Source organism: Paramormyrops kingsleyae, chromosome 5 (genome assembly GCF_048594095.1).
Source record: "Paramormyrops kingsleyae isolate MSU_618 chromosome 5, PKINGS_0.4, whole genome shotgun sequence".
Taxonomy (NCBI): Eukaryota; Metazoa; Chordata; class Actinopteri; order Osteoglossiformes; family Mormyridae; genus Paramormyrops; species Paramormyrops kingsleyae.
Genome location: NC_132801.1, coordinates 3,596,264 through 3,614,200, shown reverse-complemented (window position 1 = coordinate 3,614,200; position 17,937 = coordinate 3,596,264). Strand labels below are relative to the sequence as shown.

General features: G+C 46.8%; 1 protein-coding gene across 3 annotated transcripts in view; it reads left to right on the top strand.

The window, feature by feature from the left end:
- The window catches only part of sdk2b (sidekick cell adhesion molecule 2b), a 160,414-nt gene that overhangs the window by 101,918 nt on the left and 40,559 nt on the right, over window positions 1-17,937 (top strand). For all 3 annotated transcript variants that reach the window (XM_023816981.2, XM_023816980.2, XM_023816982.2), the window contains exons 3-6: window positions 726-832; window positions 2,912-3,059; window positions 12,718-12,851; window positions 17,380-17,491. In XM_023816981.2, the coding sequence (XP_023672749.2) occupies window positions 726-832; window positions 2,912-3,059; window positions 12,718-12,851; window positions 17,380-17,491 (501 nt within the window). The remainder of the gene's footprint in view (window positions 1-725; window positions 833-2,911; window positions 3,060-12,717; window positions 12,852-17,379; window positions 17,492-17,937) is intronic.

Genomic DNA, 17,937 nt, shown 5'->3' with positions numbered 1-17,937 from the left:
TTAAGGGGGGTACAGAGGCTGCCTCCACGAAGCCCCACTGTAGCCATCGCCTCGAGCGATTAAGGTGGCGCTTGATGACTGCGCTGTGCCAAATGGCAAAATTTATGACTCATATCGTTCCACTGTGCAAATTCACAGCGTTTAGACTTGATGCTAAAAGGATGCACACTGAGAGTCCACATGTTGTATTAGCATCAGCTACCGTGTGCGTTCAGCATGGCCCCCACGTTACGTACTTTCCCTTGCTGATTAGCAGTCTGACATGACCCCAGACTAGTGCTATGTTGGAAAGCTTTTATTATCACAGTACTCTGTCCAAACCAGTAATATCATCTACAAGATTCACGATCCATCCAAGAGTAGCCGCTTCAACTGCCGTTTGAATACAGTATGTTTGAGTGCCACCCAGTGGTCGGGGTTAGTAAATGCGGGACGTAATTCAATGACAGGAGCTTCAAGGTCATTGGGCTGGGGTTTATCTCCTGGCTTACTGGTTTACTAGATAATGTCTGCTACACTCCTATGGTAACATTTCTGACAATAGGTACCACTGAGGATCCTCAGGTAGATCAAGCAGATGACCGTTTCAGATGGTGTTATTCACAATATGTCACGCAAGCACCTTATCCCAGTGGGGCTTCCTTCACCCCCACGTGTCCTGCACTCACAGAGACACAGCGGCGCCTTCTGCCAACTGCTATGTCCCCATTCTGTCTGCCTTCTAGGTACCTGATCCCCTCTCTGGACCGATCCCACGCAGGTTTCTACCGCTGTATCGTCCGGAACCGTGTTGGTGCACTCCTGCAGAGGAAGACAGAGGTGCAAGTGGCCTGTAAGTGTGTGTGTGTGTGTGTGTGTGAGCGGGCGGGGCTCTGAGTCTGTGGTGGGTGTGGCTGAAATCAGACATCAATGTCACAGGAGTACTGGACTGATCGCCCAAACTACAAACAAATGAAATCAAACACAGAGCTCATTCTGCCTCACGCCGCATGAACTGGGCCAGCCTCTCCCCCCTTCTCTCTTTGTTCGGCTACCTCTTCCTCCCAGCTTTTATTTTGCCCCCTGGACTGGCTGTTTTGAAGTCAGCCTGCTCTGAAGTCAAACACCCACCATGTGTGAGGAACTTAGCTTCAAAACTGTTTCTGAGTCAGAAACAGCATCCTTTCATTTGCCATATACACAAAAGTACAAGGAATTTGTTTCGTTGCAGATGGTGGTGTGAAATATACAGGAATATTAACCAATAGTCCAAAAACAATAAATAGAATAAAAATTAAAATGGAGGTAGAAATAAAGAAAATGTGAAAGTATTGAACCAGTAGAATAAAGAAAGCAAACACCGCGGCAACATGGCTGCCTCACAGACCACCTTCTGGAATCTTCTTCAGTATACTTGGTCCTGTCCTCACCAAGCTCAATCACAGCACGTTTCGCTCTAACCCCCCAGCTGATGTGGATTTACAGAGTCCCTCTGTCCCCCTACATCCAGCTGCTCTTCAGTCCTAGCTGAAGGTTAACGTGGGTAGACAGACTTGCATAATTCATCCCCACATTCACAGGTTTGAGTAAATTCCTTACACTTCATTTAGTTTTGCTCCTTCTGAAGAAGCTTGGGTTGAAGGTTCAGACGGGTTCACCTGCATTTCCAGCCAGGAAACTATTAGCATTAAGTACCTCAGCAGTGAGTCCAGCACTGTAACCAGCGAGCCACCTGCAGATGTGGGGGGGGGGCTCACAGGTGCAGAGGATCTTCAGAGGAGCAGAGGATCTTCAGAGGAGCAGAGCTTTGCGTTTAATCAGTAAGCCAAACCGAGGCAATTAGGAGTTTAAAAAGACAACATGGAGAGGGGAAGATTAGGGCTCCATCGACCAGGAAAAGGGCAGATCAAAGTGAAGCCTCTCATTCAATTTTGTTAAATACTCCAGCAATATTCTACACCTAGATGACTGATTTATGCATTAAGGGGGGAAAAAGACACACCTGTCACAGTCGTTTGGAAACCTTGCACTACGAGTTCAAACCCAAATCAAGGAAACTTTATTCATCTGCCTTCTTAAAAAAAAATGCAGATTTTTATTAGTATTAATTATATTTTGGTTAATTAGCTTTTTGATGAATAATTTACCAGCCGTCTTTGATTTTCACCTCCCGCCACAGTGGTAGCAGATGGAATCCTCTGAATTACCTCAGGAAGAAAAAAAACTCATTATGTTCCGCTCTGGCCCCTATCCTTGTTTACGTTAGCTTAGCGTTACGGCTAGCTGCAAAATTAGGCAAGAAGGCTAGTTTTTTTTTAATTCCTTTTTAACGGCACTGTTATTAAGTGAGATAAGTGCCCCCCCCCCCCCCCCAAATCAGATCAGTTCAGGGCAGAAGCCTCATGTAGTGTTTTTGAGCCTGGATCTACGCCATTGGGGTATTCTGTTGGATTGGCTAAATTCCAGTAGCCAGCAGGCAATTTGCTAGCTGCCTGCAGGCATTCAGAGGAGTGTGGGGTCTTCAGTGCACCAGTGCAGGACACCCAGGCTGTTCCCTAGTTCAAATGCAGAATCCTGTTTCCCTATCGACCTAAACAATAGCTTGCCATTGGATTCTGATTGATTTACGGTATTCTGTGCTGCTGTAGGCATCAAGTTCACCTGAATAAACAAGTTTTAGGGTTCCAGACATTCGGCATTCCCCAAGCGGTAGAACCAGCAGCCTGGTTCCTAAAACCTTATATTCCTTATATCCTCCTTACTTGACAGTATCTTGACAACCCTCTTGCCCAACATGAGACGGCATCAGTCAGGTTTGCACAGGTGCCTGTAAGCACTGTCACTCAGAGGAGAGCAGCGTTTCCACTGCATGGCGGCGCGTAAGTGCTGCTCAGATCCTGAACTGTCTCCCCCTCCCCCTCCTTCCTTTCAGTCATGGGCACCTTCGAGGAAGGCGAGCGGTCCCAGGCGGTGTCCCAGGGGGATGGGGCCGTGATCCCAGCCCCGCGGATACGCAGCTTCCCTCAGCCGCAGGTCACGTGGTTCCGAGACGGACGCAAGATCCCGCCCAGCAGTCGCATGTAAGGCCCCGGTGGACCCCGAGATTTTTCCACACGTTTCCATGGCAGCATGTCCGTGCACCAAAAGCATAGTTGCTAACTATGTTAACAGCTTGTGTAGTTCGAGCTATGCAAGTACGACGCAGGTGTTTCCTGAAACCATAGTTCGAGCGAACGTTCACAAACACTGTCGTTAAGTTGTGTAGTTCAAATTACAGCTCTCGAGGTGTAGTTAGATACTTAGTTTTGGGTGACAACGTCATCGATGGTGGAAAATGCAGTCACAGGAGGGCAGTCACCATGTAAGTAAGGTGAAATGTTGTTGTAAATGTTGTTGTAAGAGTACGCTTTATGTACTAATCTGTTCATGTGTACGGTATGACTGGAGAGGATGTTGTTTACCCACCTTGTTTGTGCTATATGGTAGAATTCATTACATACATGAATATATATTTAGGGCTGCACAATTATGACATCACAATATCACATAGAGGAATATTGCGATATTTATAAAACCGAAAAAGACATGAAATTACCCGGAATAAATTACTGCCAAACAAAATTCATCTAAAAAAAGTGTGTCTAGTAAGTTGGTGGTGTTGTCGGGAGTTACGTCAACGGAGACGAAGCAGTTCCGGCAAATGCGGTGTGATTACTGCGCACACACATCGCGATGCCGATGCTGAAACGCTTTCATTCAGCGCTTATGTACACACAGTATTAAATGGGGAAAAACGTGCTGAAAGCTAATAACATACGGGCCAATTAATGGCTACAAATAACGAATCGCTTCTTAATAACTGAGAGCTTTCACTGCAATATGAAAAAACATTTTTTTTAAAAAGCAGTGATGCTTGAATTCAAACCCAGGGCCGCATAGGCGAGAACCCTGAGATACATATATATATATATATATGTGTGTGTCTGTGTGTGATTCCTACTGATCCAGTGTTAATAGTGTGATTAAAACTAAAAATAAAAATTGCAATTACAGATAGAGCTGATTTCATTAAATGCATTGTAGCCAAATAGCTAATAGTTCTTTTTTTCCTCTACAACAAGCATCATACAAATATCATATTAATATTATGATGCTATAGATATTTTTGAGTTTTTTATATTATTATTGCTGTTATATGACTGACACAATAAATTAATAATGTAATATCGGCTGAACTGATGTATTTAGAAATAAATATTACGATGTTTGTCAGTTTTTGCAAGCAACCCGCCATGAGAGTCATATTTGGAAACATTGTAATTTGGCCTAACAGGGTTCAAACTACTGTGGTAATAACAAAGTGGTTTTGGGAAACAGTCGTACTTGGGATGTAATTTAGTTTGAACCAACATAGTACGATGCATCGTTAATGGTAACTTGCATCGTTGTTTGGGTGACGCAGCCCCGGTCTGTCAGCACAGTGTCTGGTGCCTCTGCATCTCTCTCACTAGCCTTGTACCAGTTCAGTCTAGCACTTTGCCTATAATGTCACAGGCATATCCCTCTCCAAGGAAGCCTTCCGGACACCCCCCCCCCCCCCCCCCCCCCCGTTCCCAGACTGCCTGTGTGTGGGGGCGGAAGCGTCTGTCTGGACATGCCTGGTTTTCAGCATGGCCATCATGAAAGGGGTGCCAGGCTTTTCTGCGGCAGCCCCCCTCCCAGTTTATCCAACTCCGCTGCAGCGTCTCGCTGTTCTTGACAGATCAAAATGAGTTTTTGGGGTGGTGTGTGGGTGTTTTTTTTTTTCTTTCGCTGCTCTGGCAGCAAATGAGGAGCAAGAAGAGGGAGGGGCATCTGGAAAGATGCCATGTGATTGGTCACTGCTCCAGGAAAGCGATCCTGTTATTAGTCATTACTCCAGCATGAGGATGGAGGCCAGGCGCTCTTCCTGTGCTAAACATTTACACTGAACTGACTAGCTTGACAAATAACTGCAGGATTTTCCTCTCACGATACTCATTGATTTCCACGCTGGACATCCTGTTCTGGAATCAGATCAGCGCCAAAGACCATTAATACAGAGTTGTGGTTTCCTCCCCTTCAGGTGAAGGGCCAAGTGGTCCGAGGCAGATTCTGGGGGACCAGGTCACCTCTGCAAGATGGAATGCCAGTATGTTCAGGGGGTGGTCTTCCATGGTGGGGATACTGGGAGTCAGATGAATCCGTGCCAATAATGGGCAGATCCATAGGTCCACCTCTGTTTTCTCTAAAGCCCTATAAAAGACACAGTAAATGTCCACCCCCCCACACACACACACATTATGCATAATGTGCAAAACTCACCAGCAGGGGGCTTCACACCCAGCTCATCCTGGCCAGGGTCACCCAACAGATCGCAGCTGGTGGGGAATCACAAGCTGTTTAAGATGATGGAGGGACGAAAGGGGCAACGCTGTGAGTGGATGGTCCAGATCAGAATCAGAATCAAAATCAGGTTTTTTGTGTGTGTGGCACACAGGGAGTTGCCTGTCCCACCCCCTTATCCTCACTGGGGGGTAGAAAATGCACATTTGTATGTATACCTGGTGTGATTTGGCTCCTCCCTGCCCCATCCTGTCCTGCACGCTGCTCTACAGAAACATCTGAAAACCTGCCAAGTTGGCAGGATGTAATTTCAGAGTGACTTGCAGGACTATCTGTCATCCAGTGACGTAAAGCCAAGAGGAAGCTGATAAATGTCTTTGTCCATCTAGTAGAAATATCTCTTCCCTCCCCAGCAGTGTACAGCGATGGATGCCCACATAATGTCCTGTGCTCCACCATGAATTTGGTATTTATTTACATATAGCCTAACAATTTGATCAGTTTTTTGTGATCTTCCCATTTACTTGGCCAAGGATTTTATCAATACAGTCAGGGTTAAGTGTGACTTTCATTTTACAAACTTGAACCACCCCCCCCCCCCCCTCCAAGGCTCAGACCACAGCTGTCAAATCCATATCCTGGAAATCAGTGCACAGGGGATACAGCAGGGAAAAGCACAGCCTTAGATTGGGGGAGGGGGCAGACAGGGGCAGGGGCATTGGTGAGCAGGAGGATCATTTTGGGCGGCTGTTTTGCCAGTTTGAAACGGCGCCCCACTGTCCCAAGGCCTCTGTGCTGGTCCTCTGTGGGAATATGTAAATCTGATCCCTCCTGGGCTCCTCCCCGACTGGCAGAGGCCCTTCATCTGACCCCCTCCCCCACCAAAGTTGCCCTCTATCGCTGCAAAGGCTCACTATGCCGCCTTCTCCGCAAGCCGCAAGGTTACTTTGTGCAAATGAGTGCCGGAGATAATATTTTTCTGAAAGAGAAAACCACTTAATTGAATTTGAACCGTGCCACCGGCACCACAGCAAAGGATTCTGGGAGCTGGAAACAAAGACAGTAACCTTCACAAAGGCCACCCCCCCAATGCCATACTTAAGAGGTACATTTCCTGGCAAAAACTCTAAAGGCCAAGCATCTCAAAATTTAAATCTTAAAAGCCAATATTGATGTGGAAATTCCATTCTTAAACAGCTAAGACCGAACTTTGAGATATAAGAAACCCAACACTGAAAGTGTGATCAGTTCTTTGTAGCCTATTATCCTCAACCAGTGTTCCATTAGATAAGAAGCCCTCCTCATTGTTGGGGACACAGTTCTGGGATGATCCAAGGATCTTGCCCTGCCCATATTCAACCTGGAGAACATGCTCCTGTGTTTCAACTTCATACTCGTTTTAAAGCATTCGGTCAGAAATGAGGTGTTGGGCCTTTTCGTTTAGCTTGATGAGAGCAGAGGCAGGGCAGACCTGGTGTTTTATTCAGCATCAGCTTGGTACACAAATTAACCTCTGCCCCTGCCTCATCGGGTTACAATCTTTCTCGCTCTTGTTATACTAACTGGTTTTTGTCCCGGATGTGGATATTTTTCACCGGGAACCAGGGACTTCTTGTGTTCTGCTTATTCACGCAGTTGCTTCGTCAGATCTGCAGGGAAGGGGGAGTGCAAGAAAATTCACAGGCTCCCACAGTGAGAAAAATCCTCTCTTGTTCTGCTGGATAATCTCACTGGGAGATGCTGATTTTTGTCAGGCTGCCAAACATTTTGGAAGAGGCCTCGATTTGGTTGACGGAGGAAGCAGCAAGCGGGATTTCCCTCTGGTCGGTAAAGGAATGAAGAATCCTTGATTGTTTATGGATTTTTTTGCACATTGGTTAATGAAGATGAGGTAATAGAGATACCACGTCATGTTGTCCTTCTCCAGCTGAAGAAACATCTCATGCAAGTACAATCATGGTGTCCTCACATAGTTTAAACAAGGGGAGCATGAAAGCTTTGCTGATTCTAAAGGAGCCCATGAACTTATACTTGGTTTTGATAAACTGGTCAAAGTGGCTTTTAGTGAATGATGTGAAGATAAAGATGAAGTGATAATAATGATAGATATAAAGGAATGACCTCGAATTTGTGAATATGTTTTGGGGATTAAAAAAAGCAAAAACATATGGATGATATAAAGAAATAAATTGACTGCCCAATATTTGTTATGCTTGAATGATTCTGGTCTCTTGTTCAGCCTTCCTCCTTGTGAAGTGAACTCCCCTGAGTCCTTTCTCTCTTGCCCTCTTTGCTGGACCTTGTTCTGGACTCTTTTCTGACTCTTTTCTGTGCTTGTAGCTAGGTTCAGATAGGTCACTTGCATAACCACTTCTTATAGAGGCTTCGCCTCTTGGCCAAACACTTGTCTGATTCTTATCTATCTCTGTGATCTGGACAAGAATCAATGAGTATGAAAAGAGGCGTCTCCTGTATAGGGCTCGTCACCTAGCATTGTGACATTACTTCTCGTTTGCAGTCAAGGCTGTGTAACCCCTCCTATGTGCCACACTGGCTCGTTTGAAAAGGCCCTTTGCAGTCACACAGCTCTGAGATCTCTGGGGTCAAAGTTCAGATTGCAGCAGCTTAACTGCCAGTAACAAAGCAGGCCCAGCCTGACTTGTACAGAGAGCAACAGTCCATTCACTGGTGAAGGAGTCTCTAGCTCATCTGAGCCCTGGGCTTTTTCTGAAGCCGCGACTCCATTTTGCAAAAAACAGGAATTTGTGTGCCTGTAAACCTGCAATTATTGGTCCTCTTAGTATGAATGTTTACCTGAATGAAAAGCATTTTCATCTTCTGGCCATTACATATTTTTTCCCATTTCTCTACATAAGAACATAAGAACTATACAAACGAGAGGAGGCCATTCGGCCCATCGAGCTCGCTTGGGGAGAACTTAGCTAATAGCTCAGAGTTGTTAAAATCTTATCTAGCTCTGATTTAAAGGAACCCAAGGATTCAGCTTGCACTACGTTATCAGGAAGACTATTCCATACTCTGACTACACGCTGTGTAAAGAAGTGCTTCCTTAAATCCAGTTTGAAATGTTCTCCCGCTAATTTCCACCTATGGCCACGAGTTCTTGTATTTGAACTAATGCTGAAGTAACTATTCGGTTGAACAGCATCCAAACCTGTTAGAATCTTATAGACCTGGATCATGTCCCCCCTCAGTCTCCTTTGCTTGAGGCTGAACAGATTTAGCTCAAATAACCTTTCCTCGTATGACATTCCTCTAAGACCAGGAATCATTCTTGTGGCCCTACGCTGCACCTTTTCTAAGGCCGCTATGTCCTTTTTAAGATATGGTGACCAAACCTGTACACAATATTCTAGGTGAGGTCTCACCAAGGAATTGTATAATCTTAGCATTACCTCCCTTGACTTAAACTCCACACACCTGGAGATATACCCCAACATCCTATTGGCCTTTTTTATTGCTTCCCCGCACTGGCGAGAATGAGACATGGAAGCATCAACATACACACCAAGGTCTTTCTCATAATCAGCTACCTTTATTTCAGTAGGTCCCATAAAATACCTGTACTTTATATTTCTGCTCCCTACATGGAGTACCTTACATTTGTCTATGTTAAATTTCATCTGCCAGGTGTCAGCCCAGTCACTAATTAAATTAAGATCCCGCTGTAGCTGCTGAGCCGCTAGTTCAGTACCTGCTACACCACCCACCTTGGTGTCATCTGCAAATTTCACCAGTTTACTGTATATCTGTATTCTGTAGCTTAAATGGCTGAAATATCAGCTTTTACTCTTATTACTCAGATATCCAGGTAGCTTCTCAAAAAACGAAGGGTAGACTAAGACTTCAGCCTCTTGTTCTGCCAGATCCAGAGAACTCCAAAAGGCATGGCCCTCTCCAAGAACCTTTTAAGGAATTGGGAAAGGTCCATGCTGAAGTTCCAGACATTATTTACCTCTCTTCTGGCACAAGGGCACACCCTTGGTGTAATTACCTCCGCCATCTTTTATTGAAAATGATCAGTTAGCGTGCTGGCTGCAGATCCAGTGGCTTGTCACTGCATTATGGATTATCTATTACTGAGAAAAGGTGGTCCAGATTCCCGGGCCATTTTCTATTTGTCGTCTAGCCTTTGGGCTGAACGGTGCTCCTTTGTCGAGCTGCACTTGTTTGGACCCAGAGTGAGCATGAGGAACGTGTTGGCCTCAGTCCGCGTTCCCAGTCTACCACTGAGTTGGTTTCACACCCTTTCTCACACACTGCTGGGGCTAATGGAACAGCAAACGAGTTATTGCCCAAGATCCCAGGAGAAGAAGCTGGCGGATCTTTCTGCCTTTAATAACCTGACTTGGCCTCTGGTTCTACTTCATTTCAACAGAGTGCCCTGCGCTAGATTGGGCTAACAGAGGCGGGCGAAATTGATTCCCTGGGTCAGGTTTGTGTGGACGTTTATCCCACATCCTGCCTGCATGCCACTTGCCACTTGGGACACCCACCCTCCTGACCAAGGGGACGCAGTGTGTATATGAGGGGGGCATCTGTGAAAAGCCCATTAGTTGGAGGGTAATGGAGGTCCGCTAGATGAGAGAAAAGTGTTCTTTCTAGAGGGAACAAAACCCTACGGCAAGAAATCCCACCATCAATTTAGTCCTCGGAAATGACCTATCCCTCATTTCATGTCAACACGAAGCCATGTAACTATTAAACTGTCCTCACAAACACACACATGCATACACTCTCACTCTGGTATGGGGAACAGCCCCTAAATATCCTGACCTAAATGACTTGCTCATTCACCCCCACCTGCACCCCCTTCCCGACCCCTTGACAAAATAAACAGGCACAAAGCATAATTACAAATGGAGATGCTGGCTTCCCATGCCCAGCAGAGACTGCTGTTTCAGCTACTTCTTTCAAAATTATTTTTATTGCTAAGTTCCTGTACGTTGAAAAACAAAGGAGACAAAAAAACAGAAGCCAGCATTTCATTTTAATTTGTGGAGAAAAATGCATGAGCAGGTCGCCGTGTGGCACTGCCCAGATGTCCTGGCCCGTGGGCCGTCACGAGTGACCAACCACAAGCACGTCCCGCCTTTACTTTTCACTTACCCCTGGCAAACTTCCCCTCTCATGGCTTCCAGCTCGCCAGCTCTGTGACCAGACAGATCACGGGCAGAAACAGAAACATGTTAAAAAGCCATTCGTGGTTTCTGCCGTCAGATTGCCGACAGATTGTGATGGAGGTGAAGGAGAGGAGGGAGAGAAGGAAAACTAATGGACAAGGAGGGCATACATCAAACCCACGCCTGGCAGCGCCCATCAACAGCCACCGGCCTCCCTCCTCATCCATCTTTAAACTCTACCTTTCTTCACTCCTCCTCCAGCCCTAACTCCATCTATTTCAATCCCCACCAGTGTTGTTGGGCTCCGGTTCAGCTCCATGTTGTGCTCCTTTTACACCATCACCTAACACCCCCAGCCCACATTCTCACACCCCCACCAGGGCTCCTTCCATCCCCCTACTCCACGCCAACACATCGACCCCACGTCAGTTCACCTAAAAACAAATTGCTCAAATTTCCCACCACATTCTCATCCGACCCAGAACCCTTGCATCCTTTTTGCCCTCTGCAAAAATCAGCAGATCCTATGGGACAGTTTTTCCAATTTATTTTTTCTGTATAACGGCCGCATGATTTTATGTGCTTTGATCCCTGGAAGCCATTGATTTCAGGAGTGTGGGCGATGTGCAGGACGTCCGCAGTAAATGTTTAAAAAGGTCTCCTTCAGAATCGATAGCCGGGTCGAGGGAGAACAGTCAGCAGGGAAGCAAATTGAATAAAGTGGACAAAAAGCCTTCCCCGTTCTTCCAGTGTGTGAATAATTAAGTACACAGTACACACTTACCAGCCACCGCCATGTGAATGCAGGAGTGTGTGTGTATGTCTGTGTGTGTGTGTGTGTGTGTGTTTATTTGTGACGGGTGTCTAACTGAATATGTACACGTTAACATCTCTGTGGCGTTTGTGTGGCTCTTCGTGTTTCTGTGTGTGACATTGTGTGTGTGTGCTTGCATTCTGGCCTTTATCCGTGGATGTCTGTCCATGTGAATCTTCTTGGGTCCTTGTGTGTCTGGCAGTGTTCCCCTGTGACCCGGTCCATCTCCTGCACGGCTTCATTAGTGGCTTGAATGGCCAGTCAGGCAATTAAGGACGGAGGTCCATTGAGTCACCTGGCATTAACTCACTTGCTGTGGACAGAGGAAGAAGCCATTATTCATCCGACACCTCCAACTTGTCATATTTGTAGAGTGGTGATATTAAATATTTACTGTTGGATCATCAAGCTGGACTCTTCAAATCTCCCCCCTCCCATGCCAAAAACGCAGCGAGAATCCAAAATGATGATCCCCATCGAAGACTTTTGATGAAAGGCCTTTGGTGATCTGTGGCATTTGTTCGGCAAGTGGACTGAGCTCATCTCAAAAAAGCCTTGATGATATCGCTCTGCCAGCATGCGGAAACTCTGGGGGAGTAATTGCTGTTTAAATAGAGTCTCTACAGAGGCACGCTCTTGGCGTCAGACACTTAAATTCTCATCTTTTCTTTCCAGTAGCATTCCGCTTCCAGTCGGAGAGAGCTTGTAATTATCAGGAAAAACGGCCGCACGTTAATTTGCAACCGGAAAGGACAGCACTGTGCGATCATGCTTATCTCCTGTACCCGGAAATTTGACCCCATTTTGGATGAGTTGAGCCAGTGAGATAGCTGGAGATGACATCGGCCACTGAAGGAGGAATAAAGGGCTACAGACTTTTAAATCTCGCCGATAAAAGCGTTTTATCTTGTTTCTGCTAATTATCCTGCCGCCATCTCTCAGTTCCCACTGTGAAACAAGGGATTTTTCTTTTGAATTTGAGGGGTGATCTTTCTCTATTAGGCATTTATAAGCTAATAAACAGCAAGGGGCGGCTTTCACGAAACACCCTGGGTGATGGGGAGGGGAGTATGTGTAAGCAGCAAGCGGCATGCAGGTGTCAATCAATCAATCAATCAACAGATCCATCGTCATCATTAGTGTGCACTTTGTAGTGTGCACTTTGTAGTATGCACTTTGTAGTGTATGCTGTTAACAGTGCCTTTGTAGGCTTTGGATAAAACTGCAGACAGGCTAGTATGTCACGTGTGTTTATGGCAGCTGACATGGTTGGCCTGGATCTTGGTGTCTTCTCAGTACATCCAACATGAGGATGAGCAGCAGACCCCTTATTGCCCCTAGTTACCCAGCAGCTAAGACCAGCACATCTGGGTGATCCTGTGGATGAGGACTGACACCTGCATTCTCCCCCTCCAGCGCCATCACCCTGGACAACACCCTGGTGATCCTGTCCACTGTGGCCCCAGATGCTGGCCACTACTACGTGCAAGCGGTCAACGACAAGAATGGGGAGAACAAAACAAGCCAGCCGATCACGCTCTTCGTCGACAGTGAGTGCCAACAGAGTACACACACACAAACACACTCGCACACACACACACAGTAAAGCAGCCACATAGTCCAGGCGTATATACTCACCCACAAGGTCCTGAAATGTGACATCTCCAGCTGGTGTATTGGGACTCCAGATGGAAGGTTCCAGAATGAGATAACTGTCCACACACCAACACTATTCAGCCCCTCCCGAGGGGCAGGTCCTGGTCACTCATGGGTTGAGCAACCTGTTCCTTCCCTCCACACCTTTCAAAGCTCATCTAGAGATCTGACACCTTGTCCCTAAGAACAGAAAATTAGTCTTAAACGCAGGCAAAAAGCCCACAGCACCTAGCAACATAGTTAACCTTCCTTGTGAAACGTTCCACGGCGCATGGAGATAGACCACCTTGGGCAGACCAACCATGAAAGAGATCCAGAATGGGATGGAGACAAAGTGAGGTGCCTCGCGGGGCCTGGTCATGTGGTGCCAACCCGACTTCCACGTTAGCCTGAAGGGTCAAGGTCTCCAAAGCTTCCGTGAGAACCAAACACTCCAACTCCAAAACTTGCCCTGGGAGGAGAAAACCTTCCTCAGGCCTGATTCTCCTCCCTCATCTTCCCGCTGCAGCCGGAGGGACACGTGGGTATGTCAGCGTTGCCCCCGATAAATGACAAATGTACCGAGGCAGTAAAACACGGCTTAATGGACGAATCTCACATGGAGGTTCGGGCTAAATGTCTCCCTCTTTATCAAGTTTAATCTGCTTTTGTTGGTGCAGTTTTTGGAATTTGAAGGTTAAATTCTTGGCAGAACACACAGTGTTCGACAATTAAAATGTTTGAAATAAATCTGACAAGGAACAGACACATTCTTGCACACACATATATGCTCACGCACACACACTTGCGATGAATGCATTTGTGAGGCAGGGATTGAGGAAAGAGAGGGCAGAGAGTCTGCTTCCCAGCTAAATAAATGGCCATTTAATGTAGTACACCCTCTCAAGGTGAGAGCTGCACCTGGAGAGGGTGGCACAGGGGGGACAGGAGGAGAAAGGAGGCAGCAAAGAGGAGAGGCAGAGCGAGCGGGATCGGGCGATGGGCAATTCATTAGGCTGCTGTGCCTCACGTTGACTCGCACATAATTGAACTGCTTATTATTTTACCACCAGGAAGCTATTTGTTCAGCCTCATGTCCTCTGCATGGACAGCAGAAGAAAAATGTGCATACAGCCCGTCTGTAAATTCAGAGGTACTTATTAGCGTGGTGAGGCTGGACCCGGGTGACTCCTCCTGCTCCCCCAAGAGGAGGAGTCACTCCTCAGGACTCACTTGATCCTGAGTCATGGCTCAGCAGTTCCGGGTGCCTCGGGGCTCCTGGGAAAGGTGGGCCCTGGCGCTGGCAAGCTGACGAGCCTGTTGTTACTTTGTGCTTTGCTGAGAACCGCGGCCCCTCTGAAGTTAGACGGGAAGATGTGAGTTGCGGGAGATATTTTCTCTCTCTCTTTCTCTTGCTTGAGGCTTCCCCGTTCTTTTCTCTCTTCTCCTCTTCATCTCTCCCTCCTTCTGTCAGTAGCGTGAGGCGAGCAGCCCAAAGTGCGGGAATCTGTCGTGAGGAATCACACGGGCTGTGGTGTTCATGACAAACCGCGAGGCCCCTTCTCACGTGGATGCCACTGAGCGGACATCATTCACAGTGCATCGATAGCCTGCCCTGGTCCTGACTCTTTGCAGGGCAAAATAATGGGCAATAGAACATGCTGAATAATGAAGGTGTCTGCCCCTCCCCCATCTCCTGATCCAACGCAACCTGACTGATGGTTAGTAAAGCAGTTAGGGTTCATGAGGAGAAGGTCCGCTGCATTCCAGGAGATCAATGATGATCATGTGATCATGAACCTCTGAATAGGTTCAGATAGTTTGTGCGGACATCCGAAAGACGGTCCAGTTGGTGAGAGTCCCATGGGGATTTATGTAGGCTGGTTATAGATGTTAAGAATCGTCCTTGCGAGTCGGACTGTGTCACGCTCCGAAGGATGAGTCATAGCACTATGCAGTCTGGAACGAGCAGATTCCCAGCAGGTGCCTGTGAAGTTGAAGCCTGGGTATTTGTGTGGATGAGACTCTACTCCTAGTTGTCCGCCCTACTGAATATTGTCCTCCCACAGTGCTGTGTGTCTGCATTGAGCTGTCTGTCACATGCACATTGTCATGCTGAGGGTGCACAATACACGAGTAAGAACCCAGCCAAGATGGGCACTTCAGAAAGCATCTCGCTGCTTTCGAGAGCTCAGCAAAGAGTAACAGAAATCATTCTGGTCTTGAGGGGCCGGAATATAAGGAAAGTTGAGAAGTTCGAATTAATCTTTATTCTGAAGCATAGGGAACAACAGTGAACTGTAGGTCAACAGTTTCAGCCACTTCAGTGTGAGAACCGATTCCAAAACAAAAAACAAATGCTTACTAGTTGGCAAGGTGCAGATTGCATCTTTGGAATATGCTATCGGATAGGGTGTGCAGCCGGCACCCTTAAATGAATTAAAATCTGCGCAGATATAAGTTTGCCGGCATATAAACTGGAGGTTGCTTCCAATCAAGTCAATCTGAATGACCTCATCTTGTCATTAAAGCTTCCAGAGTTTCTTGAGCTTTTTGAGTGCAGTTCCTGCATCCCACTGGATGGTGGGACCTCAGCTGAGTCAGCACTCTTCCCAAAAAGCTGATGCACCGAGTGCTTCATGCTTGTCCTTGCGGTCGGTTACATGTCTGCAGTACGTGTGACTCGAAACCCAAAAAGCCTTTGAAAGATCACTATTGCCACACTAGAGGTCGGCCTCACTTGGGCAGGCCACACTGGAGTCTCGATTTTGTCACCCTAGATGGGTATACTTGTTTACATGAGTGACATAAATCCTCACTTTTCTTCTTGCTTTTCCTCTGCCGTGGCTGTTAGAGAATGGGTAACTGTGGCTGCACAGCAATTTCTCGACATGACGGCATGCAGCTTGCTGTGGAAATGAGGTCAAGTGAGACCTTGCTTTGTCCCAAGGCGGACGCAGAACAGGGGCTCGGTCCGGTCTCCCAATGGCTGTTTTGGCGGTGTGGGTCCCAAGGAAGCACTTGCTCTATTCCTTCGTGTGATGAATACAGCACATAGCCGATGGATTTACAGGGCAAACACGTAGAATAGTTTGGAGCAGGAGTTTACTTGATCTTTCCAGGGACATTTCCAGTAAAATGTATGCATAAAAATAGTAACATTTGAAAAACAGGTACCGTGGGCTGGTTTCAAGAAAATAAATATCAACTAATTTAGCAACTTGTTTTTTTCTGGGGGTGGGATTATGACTCATTAATTGCTTTAATCAACATTAAAATACTCAAATAGTGCCTGTAGGGAACTTTATATGCTTGCCGTTTGTTTGCCATGTAAGTCATGTTTTCCTGTTTATTCACATACATTTTTACATTGGTATCCTTCGTTTTGTCTGCAAAACAAAGATGTTTTGACTCCCCCTGTTAGCAGGGAGGACCCATAGCGCCAAGGCTATACTATTAGTCACACTAATGTAACCAGAGGCAGGTCAGGTGTACAAGTAGGAAGGTGGTGACTTGGTATGAGAACATTGTGTTTGAGATAGTCCTGCTCATTGATCTTCAGCTCACTGCAACCCCGCAGGAAACCTTTCCATCCATCACCTTTTATCACGGTCAGCCTGTCACTCTGCACCATCTTGCCTGAAGCCGTGACCAAGCTGAGATCCTGGTCATGCGGCGTCCTGCTTAGGTCTGGTACCATTTAACTGGCTACCCACTAGCCCAGCCCCTCCGCCCCCCATTACCCTCGCAGCTGAACCCTGTCACTTACACACACAGAAGATTGCAGCACTAGGGAATATTATCCCACAGAGAGACATGGACTTTAAGACACACACTCACATTACTAGGCTGTTGGTCTTCCTATCTAAATGGGGACCGTCCATTCATTTCTATGGGAAAAACCCTAATCCCAATCACGACACCCTTAACCTCTACCCATCCCTAAGCTTAACCATAAGTAACCAACCCAAATACAGGACTTTTGGCATTTTTACTTTTTTGATTGCATTCAGAGATTTTTATAAAACTGAGGTTATCCAAATGGGGACCTCAAAAGATGTCCCCAAAAGTAGGAAAATTTCAGGTTTTACTGCACTTTGGGGACAATTTGGTCCTCAAATGTGATCTATGAAAACCCACACACACACACACACATACATATACACACACACACACACAGACACACACACACATACACACATTGCAGTCACAAATTTTTATTAAATTTAGGTTATCTTTGTGGGGATCAAGAAAATGTTTCAGAAAGTTACAGGTTTTTAACACATTGTGGGGAAATCAGGTCCTCACAAAGTAATAATTACAAACACACACACAAACAAACGCACACAAAAACACACACACACACACACACACACACACACAAAAACACGTACACACCCAAAGAGACAGGTTTTCACACTTTCTTCCCTTGTTCCCTTGAAGATGTGGGGGGGCCCGCAGATCCCATCGCCCCCACCATCATCATTCCTCCCAGGAACACCAGCGTCGTGTCCGGGACGTCAGAGGTGACCATGGAGTGTGTCGCCAACGCCAGGTGGGTTCTGCCCTCCATTTCTCTGACTGCTGTCCATTATGGGGCACAGATGTACTTGCTGGAGCTGGTCCGGCCTCCTAATGACTCCTGAAAGCCACCTTCTGGAATCGCCGTGAAGAGCAGCCATGTATGACACGCAAAGCGGCCTAGCGCCAATTAGCGTAGCGCCGACAACCGGCCGGTTTGACAGTCTGACGAAGACGGACCTGACAGCTCCGTGCCCAGCGGAGGCCCATACGGTGTGGTGAGGGAGGTCAGGAAACAGCTCTGCTCCGTGAATGCTGAGCGCTGTGGCGGAGGAGCTGCGAGGGCCACTTGGCACATGAGCTTAAGCAGACAAAACAAGGCCTAACTTAGGGCAGCCTAGCCTAGCTTAGCGGAGCTTGCAACAAGCGAAGTGTAGCGATGTGCGACAACGGGAAGGCAAAGGAGATGCTGCGTGTGGA